The 14,701-nt window shown below is 48.9% G+C and overlaps 2 protein-coding genes across 2 annotated transcripts in view; both read left to right on the top strand.

Annotated features, from left to right (window-relative positions):
- Window positions 1-591: 591 nt before the first annotated feature.
- Window positions 592-6,361, top strand: TP53RK (TP53 regulating kinase). Its single transcript, XM_081559410.1, has 2 exons — window positions 592-898; window positions 3,304-6,361. The coding sequence occupies exons 1-2, from the start codon at window positions 616-618 to the stop codon at window positions 3,780-3,782; spliced, it is 762 nt and encodes a 253-aa protein (XP_081415536.1). The 5' UTR covers window positions 592-615; the 3' UTR covers window positions 3,783-6,361.
- SLC13A3 (solute carrier family 13 member 3) overlaps window positions 4,341-14,701 on the top strand; it is a 99,025-nt gene continuing 88,664 nt past the window's right edge. The window contains exon 1 of the mRNA XM_081559408.1: window positions 4,341-4,928. The gene's annotated coding sequence lies outside the window, so the exon portion shown is untranslated. The remainder of the gene's footprint in view (window positions 4,929-14,701) is intronic.

Raw genomic sequence — 14,701 nt, 5'->3', positions numbered from 1 at the left:
CTAGCTTTGTTCGTAGTGATGCTTTCTAAGGCCCACTTGACTTCACATTCCAGGATGTCTGGCTCAGGTGAGTGATTACACCATCGTGATTATCTAGGAGCTTCAAGTAGGGTGAACTGGTGAAAGGTGCTGGAAGCCACATTAGGCCAAAACAAAGGGTCTGATGTTTGAAAAGGTTACCTTCCCTGTGTATGAATGAAACGCAGGGCCTGTGAGGTTCAACTTCCAGGATCCAGATTCCTGAGAGCAGATTCCAAAAGAGGTTTTCCAGAGAGACGCCGAACCTTTCCGGAAATAGCCGAAGAGCTGAGAGGCGGAGCCACCAAAGCCAACCGCGAGAGTCACGAAGAGCTTCCGGAAAGAGCCGGAGGAATGGAAAGAGCGGCTCACCGAGAGTGGCCGAGGGTTTACGGAAATAGCCGAAGAGCCGAGTGGCGAGGCCAGGAGCCTTAGAAGAGAGCCGAAAGGTTGGGGGGAGGAACCACTTCCACAAGGCCAAGGTGTCGGCCTTAGAGAGGCCGAAGAGGTCCGAAAACTTCCGGAGCGAACCGAAGCAGCTCCGACAGTTTCCGGAGACGGCCGAAGGGCTCCGAGCGGTGACGCGGAAACGCAAACATGGCGGCGTCCAACGCTGTTGCCGCTGAGTCGAGCGAGGAGCTGGCGCCCGCGGCCGAAGCGCTGGCCGCAGCTCGGGAGCGGAGCAGCCGCTTCCTGAGCGGCCTGGAGCTGGTGAAGCAGGGCGCCGAGGCGCGCGTGTTCCGCGGCCGCTTCCAGGGTCGCGCGGCCGTGGTGAAGCACCGCTTCCCCAAGGGCTACAGGCACCCGACGCTGGAAGAGCGGCTCAGCCGGCGGCGGACGGTGCAGGAGGCCCGGGCGTTGCTCCGCTGTCGCCGCGCAGGTAAGACGGCCCGGCTTGGGGGCGCGGGGAACCCCGAGACTCCGGGGCCCAGGTGACGGGCTCCCCTGAGCTGGGCGGTGAGGGTGGGGGGTGGCGGAGATTTGACTCATTTTCTCCATTTGTTCCTTCTTCACGGTTTTCCGTTAAGAAATGTCATCCTTTCATCCTTTTCCTTTCATTAACTTGTAAGAAGCTGCTTGACGTTGTAGCGACGAGCATTTGTCCTGGAGCGCCTGGCGCCTTGTTCAAGCTCCCGACTCTTGCCCCCTTTGCTCAACGTTGAACATATCATTTAACTGTCCTGAGCCTCAGTTTCCCCATCTGTACCGTGTCAACTTTCCATCATTGTTATTTTTTTATTACTTACTTATAAGAAGCAGATGTAGTTACAAGTTCTTGTCCAGGAGCCAGGCTCTCTGGGTTCAAACACTCCAGTTCAGTTCAGTGGCTCAGTCGTCTCCGACTCTTTGCGACCCCATGGACTGCATGCAGCACACCAGGCTTTCCTGTCCATCGCCAAGTCCCGAGCTTGCTCAAACTCATGTCCATCGAGCGAGTGATGCCATCCAACCATCTCATCCTCTGTCGTCCCCTTCTCCTCCCGCCTTCAGTCTTTCCCAGCATCAGGGTCTTTTCCAAGGAGTCGGTTCTTCGAATCAGGCGGCCAAAGTATTGGAGTTTCAGCTTCAGCATCAGTTCTTCCAATGAATAGTCAGGACTGATTTCCTTCAGGATTGACTGATTTGATCTCCTTGCTGCCCAAGGGACTCTCAAGAGTCTTCTCTGGCACCACAGTTCAAAAACATCAATTCTTCGGCGCTCAGCTTTCTTTATAGTCCAATTCTCACATCCATACATGACTACTGGAAAAACCATAGCATTGACTAAACATCATTATGCACTGTGACCATAAACCTTTGCCTCTGATGAGAAACAAGGTTCAGAGGGGAGAAGTAACTCGCCCAAGGTTACACAGTTAGTAAGGCTCTCAGCTTCTGTCCCTCTGACTCAGAAACACTGGCTTTTCACTTTTACACTTTCTACCTTTGTTACTTTCGTTGGTAATTTTTTAGGTATCTACTGTACATCAAGATATTGTTGGGTGCTGGGAGATTTGGAAGAAATTCAGTTGCCAGCAAGCACACTGTCTCTGCCCTTGCTTGGATTTACAAAGTTATTAATGTGTTCATATTTCCTATTTTCACCCTTTCCAGGAACTAAGTTCTTTTAATCAAGGATACCGGTTGCTTTGTTTCCTGCTGTATCTCTACACATTTGTCTCTAGTATCTTGAAATGTCTTGAGTGTGATTGACATTCAGCAAAGATTCATTGAATCTTCAAATTCAGTGAAGTCGTTGGATTATTGGCAGTACTGTTCTCATGTTATAGAAGCAGAAATGGAGGCTTAGAGAACTGCATGTGAGTTTAAAGATATACCTGTTTCCCTGGTGGCTCAGATGGTAGAGTCTGCCCACAATGCGGGAGACCCAGGTATGATCCCCGGGTCTGGAAGATCCCCTGGAGAAAGAAATGGCAACCCACTCCAGTATTCTTGCCTGGAAAGTCCCATGTACGGAGGAGCCTGGCAGGCTACAGTCCATGGGATCACAAAAATTAAAGATACATGGTTAATAAGGAAGGGAACTGGGATTTGAACTTGTCCTTCCTCTCTGTAAAGGTGCATCTCTAAGCTAGCATGCTGCTTGTCCTCCTGCTTGTGTCCTTGTCAGGAAACTGCTTTCATATGTTTGAACATATGACTGATGGTGCTTACCCTTCTGTCTCTTTATTTTGATTTGTATTTTAGGGAAGAAGTATGACAGAGAAAGTGAAAGTCGCTCAATTGTGTTCGAACTGTTTGCGACCCCATGGACTGTAGTCCATGGAATTCGTCAGGCCAGAATACTGGAATGGGTAGCCTGTTCCCTTCTCCAAGGGATCTTCCCAACCCAGGGATCGAACCCATTTCTCCCACATTGCCAGCGGATTCTTTACCAGCTGAGTCACCAGGGAAACCCAAGAATACTTGAGTGGGTGGCCTATTCCTTCTCCTTTGGATCTTCTGGACCCAGGAATTGAACCGGGGTCTCCTGCATTGCAGGCGGATTCTTTAGCAGCTGAGCTACCAGGGAAGCCAAATATGACAAATGAAGTTCTATCACAGAGGGTAGAAAGGAGGAGGGAGCTTTGGCTGTGCTGACCTTAGCTGTGGGGTGGTCTAAGCATAGTCTGGCAGGAGAAACTTCCAGAGAAGTAAAGCTGTACCATACTGTGGCGTTCCTAAATCTTTTTCCCAAAATATGCAGAAACATACGGGAAACATTTTCTGACTGAGCTAGAAAATTAAGCTTACTGTTAAAAAAATAAATATCTAATTCAGTGACCCCTTGTGTCTTGGTTGCAGGAATATGTGCCCCAGTTGTCTTTTTTGTGGACTATGCTTCCAACTGCTTATTTATGGAAGAAATCGAAGGCTCAGTGACTGTTCGAGATTATATTGAATCCACTCTGGAGACTGAAAAATCTCCCCAAAGTCTCTTCGGCTTAGCCAGGACAATTGGGCAGGTTTTGGCTCGAATGCATGACGAAGACCTCATTCATGGTGATCTCACCACATCCAACATGCTCCTGAAACCCCCCCTGGAACAGCTGAACATTGTGCTCATAGACTTTGGGCTGAGCTTTGTTTCAGCACTTCCGGAAGACAAGGGAGTTGACCTGTACGTGCTAGAGAAGGCCTTCCTCAGTACCCATCCCAACACTGAGACTGTGTTTGAAGCCTTCCTGAAGAGCTACTCCACCTCCTCCAGAAAGGCCAAACCAGTGTTAAAAAAATTAGATGAGGTGCGCCTCAGAGGGAGAAAGAGATCCATGGTGGGCTAGAAGACTTCTCTGTGTGACAACCACAGACAGGAAACTGTTCGCAGTACATTTGAAGGAAGGCTATGAGTATGAGATTCTACCCAAATAAAGATGGTCAGGTAATATTACGTGCTGCGATCGTGCTTGTTAGACATTATCCCATGCAGTTGACCGTTCTCACTCACTCTGTACACAAGACATGTCTGGCAGCACTGGGCATTCAGAATAAATCTCCGGCTTTCTCTGCAGTTGTAAGGTGTACACCTCAGATCGAAGGGCATGATGTTACAAAACGTTGAACCACATACTGAACCAGTGAACCACACTGAACCGCTTTTCAGCCCTTCTGGTGAGAGAAGGACAGAGCCTAAGTTGGTGGCAGTATATCTTTATCAGTTCTCTAACCCAGCCTTTTTTGTTGTGTTCATATTCTTCTTGAAACCAATACAGTGGGATGCAACCAGCATATTAAAAAAAGAAATGGAATCAGAGATTAGAAAATATTAGAGTACATTATATGTAGTATTGTAAATATTGTTTTAAGAGTATGGTAAAAAAAAAAAGATGAAAAATGTTGCTTAACTCCACTGATCCTTTAAGAGATGGATGCTGGCTATGACATATCTTTAAATTATTATATTATGTATTGGCATTATATCACACTGTTTTTCAAAGAATTCCAAGGCCACAGAGGCTGACCATGATTTTTTCAATGAATATTCTCAACGAGACTGCAGGCTCATGCCCCAGTTTCCTCCTGTACTGTACAGCTGATATGGCTAACCTCTGCCTCCTGGAGGGAATGGTTGACCCACGTGTGCGGGTTTTACGTCAGCAGATACCTAGTACTCACTCTGTGCCAGGCACCAGAGACACAGAGGGGACGTGAACTGCTCGGGAAACAAACTAAGTACCTAAGAGTTTCAGACAGTCATGAGGGCTGTAAAGGATGCTGAGATCCCAAGTGACCGCCAGGAGTGGTCAGAGAAGCCTCTGATGAAGTGACATTGGAACTAAGATGTGCCAGAGAACCAAGAGATGGCAGATGGAGCGTGATGTACCAAGGTGATGAAGGAGGAACTTCCTCGAGGGACAGCAAGGCCAGTGGGACTGACTAGTTGGCAGCCAAGCAAGGAGGAGAAGCGGGAAGTGAAATCAGAGAAGTGGGTAAGCGCTGGGTCATTCCAGGCCTGGTAACGAGGTTGGGTTTTTATTAACGCAACTCAGGAGGTTTTAAACAGGGAGCATCTGATTTGTATTGTGAAAGGATGGCATTAGTAGAAGAAATCTACTTACCTGGTACTACTTCCTTGGACTTCCCTGGTGGCTCAGACGGTAAAGCATCTACTTACAATGTGGGAGACGCGGGTTTGATCCCTGGGTCGGGAAGATCCCCTGGAGAAGGCAATGGCAACCCACTCTGGTACCCTTGCCTGGAAAATCCCATGGACGGAGGAGCGTGGTAGGCTACGGTCATTGGAGTTGCAAAGATTCAGACATGACGGAGCGACTTCGCTTTACATTCAGACACGACTGAGCGACTTCACTTTACATTCATTACTTTTAGTAGAAGAAAGTCTACATGGAGTCAGAGTGAAGGCAGGGGAGCAGCGAGAAGGTTGAGCCTGGGATGGTGGTCGACGGGTGGATGGTGAACCATGTGACATGCTGGCCAGCAGCTTGGGGAGGTGTCAGCAGCAACAGGGAGGCAAAAACTGACTTCTGCAGGCAGGCAGAAGGAGACAACCCGAGACTGGAGAGATGTCTGCCTGTCCCCAGAAGGAGCATTCCATCTTCTTCCGCAGTCCGTGGCCCAGGCTGGGAAACAAGGGTGAACAAGCCTTCCTAAGGGATCAGTGGATTCTCCTAGCTCAGTGTCTCACAGAGGCTAGGCTAAGGAACCCTCTGCGATCCCAGCTCCCTCGAAGTCCATGTGGGGACAGCCTGTGCTTTGCATCAGTGAGCCAAGGGCATCAGCAGCCAAGTGTGAATTCCCCCTGGAATCCCCCCGCCCCCCAGACGGGTGCAAACCTCCATTGTACAGATAAGGAAACACTGAGCAACGTGGAGTATGATGTGCTAGGATCGCAGTAAGTGACAGAGCTGAGATTCAAACTCCCATTTGCAACAACAGTTAACTGTATTGAACAGTTAAATTCTGTGTGTACGTCGCCCTGTCTTCAAGGGAAGGCAGCTGAGGCACAGAGAAATTCCGCCTTGCTCCAGGTCACACAGCGAGTAAGTGGCAGAGCCAGGGCAAGGTGCTGCGACGTAGCGTAGAGGTGTCCAGCAAAAAGGATAACAGGCCACATCTCCTGGAGAACTGGCCGGTCTGTGGGTCGCGGGATGGAGTTACCCAAGCCTGACCTGGCAGGTGCCCCACCCGGGCATGCTCCTGAACCATCTGAGCTGCCCTCGGGGAAGTGGGGCCCCTGCTGAGGCACGTGGGCTGTAGTCTCTGCTGTAACCGAGGAGTTAGCCTGGATCCTGATGCCGCTTCCCATACGATTTCCTTTACACAGACAGGCGCCTGGTTGTGGCCCATAGTTTGCCAGGTTGATTTGTTTAAAATATCACATTAAAATATTTGTCTCAGTTACTGAGTCTTGGGGGCCCTAAGTGCTGCTTTGGCCTTGCACTCATCCTTAACTCCTAACCCCACCGTCACCAACTGATGGAGACCCTGACTGAGTGCCCATGTCCTTATAAGGGCCTGCCCCCAACCCTCTTTTTGGGAACTAGGACTCTCCTGAGTTCAGGGCCCTGCAATTCCAAAGGACTCAATTCCCCTTTCCCTGAACCCAGTGGAGTGGCTCTCCTTTGCCACCAGAGGTCGCAAGTTTCTGTCATTCTGGGTGCAAAGAATTTAGAACTTCTTGCCCTTCCAGCCTCTCTTCACTTCCTTCTCCCCTCCCCTCCCCCTGTCCTCCTCCTCCCCCACCCCCTTATCTTCCTCTGCTTTCCTCTTTTCTTCTCTCTCTCTCCCTTGAGTTTATTCATTTATTCACGCAACACCTTAGCTGAGTGTCCAGATGCGAATGCCATGCTGATCACTGATCACCCAGGGTCCTAGTGAGCAAGACGGATCAGAGGTGGGGGCGTCTGTTTCTCTCCTTGATTTTGTCATCCGTTCTCACTCACTGGGCATTTGCCAAGCATGTTGGCTGTGTCTGGCCAGATCCTGAAGGAGCTATGGTGACAAGGGAGTCCCCCTGCCACCTTGGAGGCCCCCCTTCTTCACCTCTCCCAGCACCGCTGCAGTCAGTGGTTTCCCCACTGCCTCCCCACCCCCGACCCACACACACACCTCATGCTGCCCTGGCCCCCTGCGTTCCTCCTCACTCAGCAGTCAGAGACATCCTGGTAAAGCCAGAGGATGCCAGTTCCCTCTTCACAAGTGTGACGGCTTCCACCCCGTGTATCCTTGCTCACCAGCTGCATGGCTTGGGACCATCTCATTGCACTTCTGTGAGCCTCCATGTCCCCGTCTGTAAAATGGACCAACAGTGGTACCCTGCTGTGAGCATTCTCCTGGTCAGAATCCCCAGGAAGCAATGCAGTTTAGCAGGTAGGATGTTTACTAAGGTGTCAGCCTCCATGGAAGGGAAGTGAAGGAAGGGAGGGCTTCAGAGAAGTGCCGCTGAGATGCAGGCTGACAGCAGCCTCAGCCGGCCCCATGGGGGACCCTGCAGCTACAGTGGCCCTGCACAGATGTCCCAAAGTGGCCTTCATAATCCCACGTCACCTTGATGTGGGCGGGCCACCCCCGAAAGGTTTGGGCTTGGATGAGGCCACTCTGCTTGTGACTTGATCCCTGAAGGGGAGACAGTTGACGGCTGCTTGCTGACCACATCACTTCTGGGGCAATTGGTTCTTCCTTGAGGGGGAACTGGGTCACACATCAACACCCTCCCATAAGCATCAGTGAAATAGAGTGCTGCCACAGTGCTTGGCATACTGTAACAATGAACTGTGGTGGTGTTATTACTGTGTAGGTTTTATTGCTACTGTTTTTAGAGACAGACGAACAGGCAATCGTAATACAGCATCATTTGCTCCACTTTATAAGCCCACAGGTGTGCATTGACTGGCCCCAGGCCTAATCTGCCAGAATCAAAATGTCTTGAGGCGGGCTGAGAAGGCACATTTCTGTCAAGTTCTCAGGTGATGCTGAGGCTGCCGTTCTGAGACCACTGCCCTACGAGAAATCAAGGTGTTTCGTGGGCAGATCAGGAAATGGATGCTGGGGGTGGGGGGGCGAGGGCAGAAGCAATAGTTAATTTGCTTAGCTCCTTGTTGACAGTGAGGAAGCTGAGGCTCACGGATGCTAAGTACCTTGCCCAGAGTCATCAGCCTGTATGGTAGAGATTGTGCCAGACATTGTTGCCTCCTAAAAGCCACCCCCTTAATCCTTCTGGACAGAGCCTCGAATTATCCAGGTATTTACAGGGAAGCTAGGATTAATCCCTGGAACAGGAGTGGGCGTGTGACCTTTTTCTGGCCAACAAGACCCAAGAGAAAACCTGCAAAGTATGCTTTTGGGGAAGGTTTTTCTTATACAAGTTGAGAGGAGTATGAGAATTCTCTCTCAAATTCTGACTCCAACACACCCCCGTCAACAATGCCTGCTCTTATTTATTTATTACATGTTTTAAATGGATCATCAGTTTTATTCCCCTAGTTCCATGAAAACAATGTAAATTTAAAGGGATTTGTACGCTTTGCTGATGAATTCATGTAATGCTCTAGTTCCCTTATCTTTTGACTTCCTCTCCTCAGAAGGAAATGACAACCCACTCCAGTATTCGTGCCTGGAAAATTCCATGGACAGAGGAGCCTGGCAGGCTACAGCCCAGGGGGTTGCAAAGAATCGGACACGACTGAGCAGCTAACACTTTTTCTTTCACCTCTCCAGTTACCCTGTTGTGTTTTGACCACTGGCTGTAGGAGTCGGGGCTTAGAAGAGAACTATGCCTTGAACAGATAGCTGTTGTGGTATGGTAATTTGTTTTCCTGCTTGCCCTTTCAGTCTGCTCCCATTTCTCCAAACACAGAATCAAAGTTTGAGATTTAAGCCCTTAAACCTGTAGGAATTCCTGTTGGCTTTTTTGCAGAGGCGTTACTTGGGATCTGAATGGTAGGGAGGCCCCTTGTGGAAGGTGGTTAGGAACCCAAAGCCAACTGTTTACATAAAGACAGCAATACAAAAGCGCTGGTCCTGGCCTCAAGAGGAGTTACCTAGCACTGGTGTCACCGTCTGCCTCTGCTGTGTATGTGTGTCCTTGGAATTAGACCCCGGAAAGGCAGCCCCAACTTTAAATTGCTAAAACCTATTGTTGTTGTTCAGTCACTAAGTCATGTCTGACTCTTTGCAACCCCGTGGACTGCAGCACGCCGGGCTTCCCTGTTTGTCACTGTCTCCTGGAGTTTGCTCAGATTCGTGTCCATTGAGTCGATGCTGCCATTTAAAACCTTTTGGTGATAGCTCAGTTGGTAAAGAATCCGCCTGCAATGGAGGAGACCCCGGTTCGATTCCTGGGTCGGGAAGATCCACTGGAGAAGGGATAGGCTACCCACTCCAGTATTCTTGGGCTTCCCTGGTGGCTCAGCTGGTAGAGAATCTGCCTGCAATGCGAGAAACCTGAGTTCAGTCCCTGAGTTGGGAAGATCCCCTGGAGAAGGGAAAAGGCTACCCACTCCAGTATTTTGGCCTGGAGAATTCCACGGACCGTGTAGTCCATGGGGTCGCAAAGAGTCAGACTCTACTAAGCGACTTTCACTTTCACTTTAATTGCTTTAAGGGGGCAGAGGGATAACGGATCCACTTTAGAGATCTTGAAAGTGGAGAATTTGTCCCACAAAGGTTCTTATAAAAGTTAACTGCAATAACTGATTCACATGGGTTATTTAAGGGCTAACTAGGAAACTGTCAATAGTCAGATCTCAGTAAAACCAGGTTGATCAGTTTATAGTTCCTTTAGTTTTCTGATTGTCACAAATGTAGTTAATCAAGCCCCCCCAAAATAAAAATAAATCTGGGAGCCAGAAAAGATAAACGCAAGCCCTCATTCATGGTGGCAGGACAAACTGATTACACAGGGGTTCCCAGGGTGTGTAACAAGTGCCTTGCAGGAACCTGGTCACAGCGGTCAGTGATGCTGAAGCCCAAGGGGAGGAATTCCTTTTCTTTTGCCTGCTCCTAACTATTTCAAGGAGAAAGTCTCAATTTGGGTCTGTGTGCTTGGATTTCTATTCTTAAGGAATGTCCCTAACAGAACGAGGGGCCTCAGGTCACCCCCCCCCTTTATCTGATAAACTGGTTCAGTCCCTCCTGGGCTTGTATTCTTATTTCACAGTTGCCTCCCATTTACAGCAACTGGTAGTAATTTTCCTTTTTAGAGAATGACGCAAAATCTTTTTTTTAACATATGTAATTTTAACTCAAAAAATATAAGTAGCAACACAACGTAAACTTTGTGACGGTAGTTCTGGAATGTCTGAAGTCTGAGACAGTCAGGCCAAGATTGCCTCAGCTTTCCATATAAGTGCAGTATCCAGATTGCTCTGAGGACCTAGGTGTTCAGAGCCAACTGATGCCATTAGTATTGGACAAAGTTTCCTATTTTACCTGAACAGAAACAAATGATTCTGACCTACTTTAATGAAATCGGGGAAAAACCAGCTGAGGCAGGCCCCATCATGTCCAGATTTAAAGGTGTTTGGGGGATCAATGAAACATACCAGAAATATTTGTTTTTCTTTCCCCCTAAACAAGTGTAATGACTGTCAAAGTGTTGATGCTAATTTAGATCCTGATTACATATTCTGAAGCCTTAAATTCTGCTTCATTAATTGTAGCACTGGTAGCTGTTTTGCACAATATTGCATGCTAAGCTGCAGGCAGCTTGACAACAAATACTGGAGGAAAGAGAATTTTAAAAACCAGCTTGATGAACCATTGTCTGTTAAGAACTTGAGCAAAGATTAAAACCCCAAGGCTTTTGCAGGCAGACCCTCAGCAATGGTCTTCCAGAAGAACATTTCCTAGCTGACAGTTTTGTTTGAGATGACAACTCATTGGTGGTGTTTTGCTGACGTTTTCAATTATGCAGACAAGCCCTGTGGTGAATAGCATTACCAAAACTAATAAAGCCCCCCCCCCCGCAAAATTACAGTGATTTGAAACCCTGAATTTTTGTTAGCAAAAGTACATCCTGTTCATGAGAACATAGCAATTAGCCCTTGCCCCCCACCCACCACAAAACCTACATCCTATTAATAAAGCCAATCCAAAACGTGTCACTTAAAAGAAATTGGTTTTCAGGTCCACAACTGAAAGAGTTCATCAAGGTTTTGCAGCTGGAGGTTTAAAAATTCCCACTTTCTGAAAATATCTGACAGTCAAGGGCCGGGAAACTAAGGTAATGCTGATCCTCCTGGGTGTGAAAAGCGATGTTCACACCCATGGATGTGTGTGAATGGATGGCCTACACTACCGCAAAGGTGCTTGTGCCGGCTGCCATTTTTGACTGGACCAGTGACTCTTTAAACCTGAGTTTAAGCAGGATGGCCAACATGCCCGCACTACTTGAAACAACCATGTAAAACATGCCCAAGGAGATTAATGAGATTCCAGTGACACTCCAAGAGCACCATATTTTTGAAAAGTCTTTTTCAGCTGCTGCGACTTGCTTTGCTTTTTCTCCTCTGTATTGTTGACGTTGCTGCCTGTTGTCGCAGTGACTTTGCTGGGGTCCTGGTGGCCATGGCAGTTCCTGAAAGGGGTAGTGGTGCCCAGGAGCCAGGTGGTGCAAGACTGGACCTGGGCACTTGCTTTGCCCACAAGACTCAGCAGCGCAGCAGCCCAGCCATGTTGCGCAGCCTGGCATGTGTGCCTGTGCAGCTGCCCGCTGTGTGAACAACTCCTGCTTTTAAATGCAGTGGTGAACAAAATTAAACCAGTAGCCTGAGATCCAGCCCACTCAGCACCTGGCCCACCTCTCCACTGACTTCGTCTCTGAATTTAGGAAAAATCCCAGACTTCTCTGGCCCTCTGTTTCCCCATCTGTGAAATGAAGGTTCTCATCTGGATTGACTGGTTGTTGTACCTGTAGACATGTTTGTTGGGTCCATGGAGTGTTTGGTTTTTTGGTTGCCAGTGTTAAATGATTAGGATGGTTTCATAGAAACATCCATCTGACTTCTCTGGAAACATCGTCAGGAGATCCAGCCACACTTGACCCGCATTCCAACACTTCCCCTTTTGAGTGGGGAGGGCTTGTGCTTGCCAGCTCACCCCAGTCCTCACTCTGCCCTATTGCCCCTTGGCTCTGAGGCTGGCTGCTGGTCACGTTTTATCACCATGCTCATCCTGCTCTTCTCAGGATGCAGTTAAGAGGAGAGTGAAACATTTCTTACTTCCAGACCTTCTCACCTTTGTGCTGCTCATCCCTGTAAATATTGAATTTGCAGCCCCCAGATAAGCTGGTCTCTATCTTTTTCCAGGGATTGCACAAGCAGCTCCAAATGCAGTCTGTTCAAAAACAAACTCCTGGTTCCAGCCCTTGGTCTCTGCTCCCACCCAGCTTCCCCATTGTAGGAAATGGCTCCCCTTGACTCCTCTCTCTCACCCTCATACCCAGCAGTGAATCCTCTTAGCTTTACTTCCAGAATATAATCAGGAAGCTGGGAGAGTGGCTTCCCTTGGAGGAGGGGTAGAAACATGGAACAGGCTTCTGGGGGCTTCTGGGGGGGAGGGGTAAGTTCCATTTCTCCATCTTGACGCTGGTTACTTGGGTGGATTTGTTGTAAAACTTCATCCAACTGCACGCACACTTACAATAAATGAATCTTTCTCTTGGAAAAAAAAGTGAAAGTGTAAGTTGCTCAGTTGTGTCCAACTCCTTGCAATCCCATTGACAGTAGCCTGCCAGGCTGCTCTGTCCATGAAATTCTCCAGGCAAGAATATTAAGTGGGTAGCCATTCATTTCTTCAGAGGATCTGCCAGAAATTATGAATATACAATAAGAATTTTTGCTAGCAAAAGTAAGTCCTATTCATGAGAACACAGAAATTAGCTCCTTCCCCCCCACCCCCAACCCCCCCGCTGCCCGCCACCCCACCTGGCCCCACCACAAAACCTGCATCCTATTACTTGGACCTTGTGCTCTTTCATTTGAACCATTCCGGCCATCTCCTCACCACACTCCCTGCTTCTGCCTCATCCCCTTTGGTCTTGTTCCCACACAGCAGCCTGGGGGATCCTGTTCAAGACCAGTTCATATCATGTCATTATTCCTCTGTCCAAAACACTCCAGTGTTGCCACCTCCCTCAGGGCCAGAGGCCCACCTGCCCCATCCTCACACTCTTACCTTTCTGACCCCCTCTTCTCACCTTGGATCAGTCACGCAGTTCTTCCAATGGGCAGTCATTGGGAGAATTGTCTTCCAATGACTCAGGGCCATTGTACTTGCTGTTCCCTTTGCCTGCCACACTGTTCCTACACATCCTCACCTGGCCACTGCCTTCACTTCCTTCCAGTCTCTCTCCCAAACTCCACTTTCTCTTCCGTGAGCATCCTGTGCAGAAGGTACCTCATTGTCTCCCCAGCTTTGTCTCCAGCCCATTCATGAGCACCTGCTACCATTTACATTCGCTTGCTCGTTTGTTTCTTGGCCACTCTGGGGGCCAAGGTGTTGTTTGCTTTGTTGCTCCAGCCCTAGTTTTTGCACTGGTGCCTGGAAGGTAGTGGGTGCTCAGTAAACATTTACTGAATTGAATTGAATTCCCTCATACAAGCCCAGCCTAAGCCTAGTTGTTGGAGAAAAAGAAATCAAGGCTCCATGTGCACTTTCCTACTACTGTGTCACACACACACACACACACACACACACACACACACACACACACACACACACACCACACACACACACACACACACACACACACACACACACACACACACACACACACACACACACACACACACACACACACACACACACCACCTACTCACAGTCAAGGCTCCATGTGCACTTTCCTACTACTGTGTCAAACACACACACACACACACACCCCTCCTACTCACAGTCTTCCCTGCTGGAGGCAAAGCAGAGTAGGGTCCTGGCCTGTGGCTTAGAACAAAAAACAGTCAGAACCCTGGGGGGTTTGGTGCCAATCAAAGGCCTCCTGATGTTTGTAAACCTTGGCTCTCTGCCTGAGATAGAGGGGGTTATGGGATGGCCCAGAATCCAGAGTTGGTTGCAGCTCCAGGCCAGGGGAGTCCATCGCCTGCCCCTTTCCCCACAGTGAGGAAAGGCCCTGAGAGGTCAAGCCGCGTGACCCCCTCCCTCCAGGGCATCTCAAGGGGTGACTTATCCCAACCCCAGCCTCGACCCCACCTGCTGGGCCTGGCTTCAAAGCCAATATTGCTTTTGGAGCTGCAGAGGCTTCGACCAAGATGTCCCACTGAGAGATGCTGACCGTGGTACCACGGGGCTCAGTGAGGGGAATGGGGGACGCACTGAGAGTCCCTTCTGTGCAGGCAAAGTGGGAAACTGGTGCCCACACACCCCTCAGAAGGCTCTCCCCTCTCCCTGCTTTATGTTTCTTCATAGCGCCAAACACCACGTGATGCTGTATATTATGCTGTATATTTCACGCATGCATCTTGTTCTAGAGCTGCCAAAACAAAAGCTCTGTGAGAGCAGAGACTTTTCTTTCATTTGATCCCCATTACTGTCCCAGCACCCAGAATGATGCCTGGTACATAGGATGCACTCAATTCATATTTGTTGAATGAATGATAGGCATGATTTTGGTTGATGTTCACAGTAATATAATACAGTGATTTAAAGCATGTTCAACTATTCAACAGTTGACTGAACCTCTGCTACGTCCCAAGCACTGGGACGGTGGAAGGGTACTCTCTGGACTCCT

Source organism: Giraffa tippelskirchi, chromosome 13 (genome assembly GCF_054371585.1).
Source record: "Giraffa tippelskirchi isolate mGirTip1 chromosome 13, T2T-mGirTip1v1.2.pri, whole genome shotgun sequence".
Taxonomy (NCBI): Eukaryota; Metazoa; Chordata; class Mammalia; order Artiodactyla; family Giraffidae; genus Giraffa; species Giraffa tippelskirchi.
Note: the sequence above shows the minus strand (reverse complement) of the source record. Positions and strands in the feature narration are given on the sequence as shown.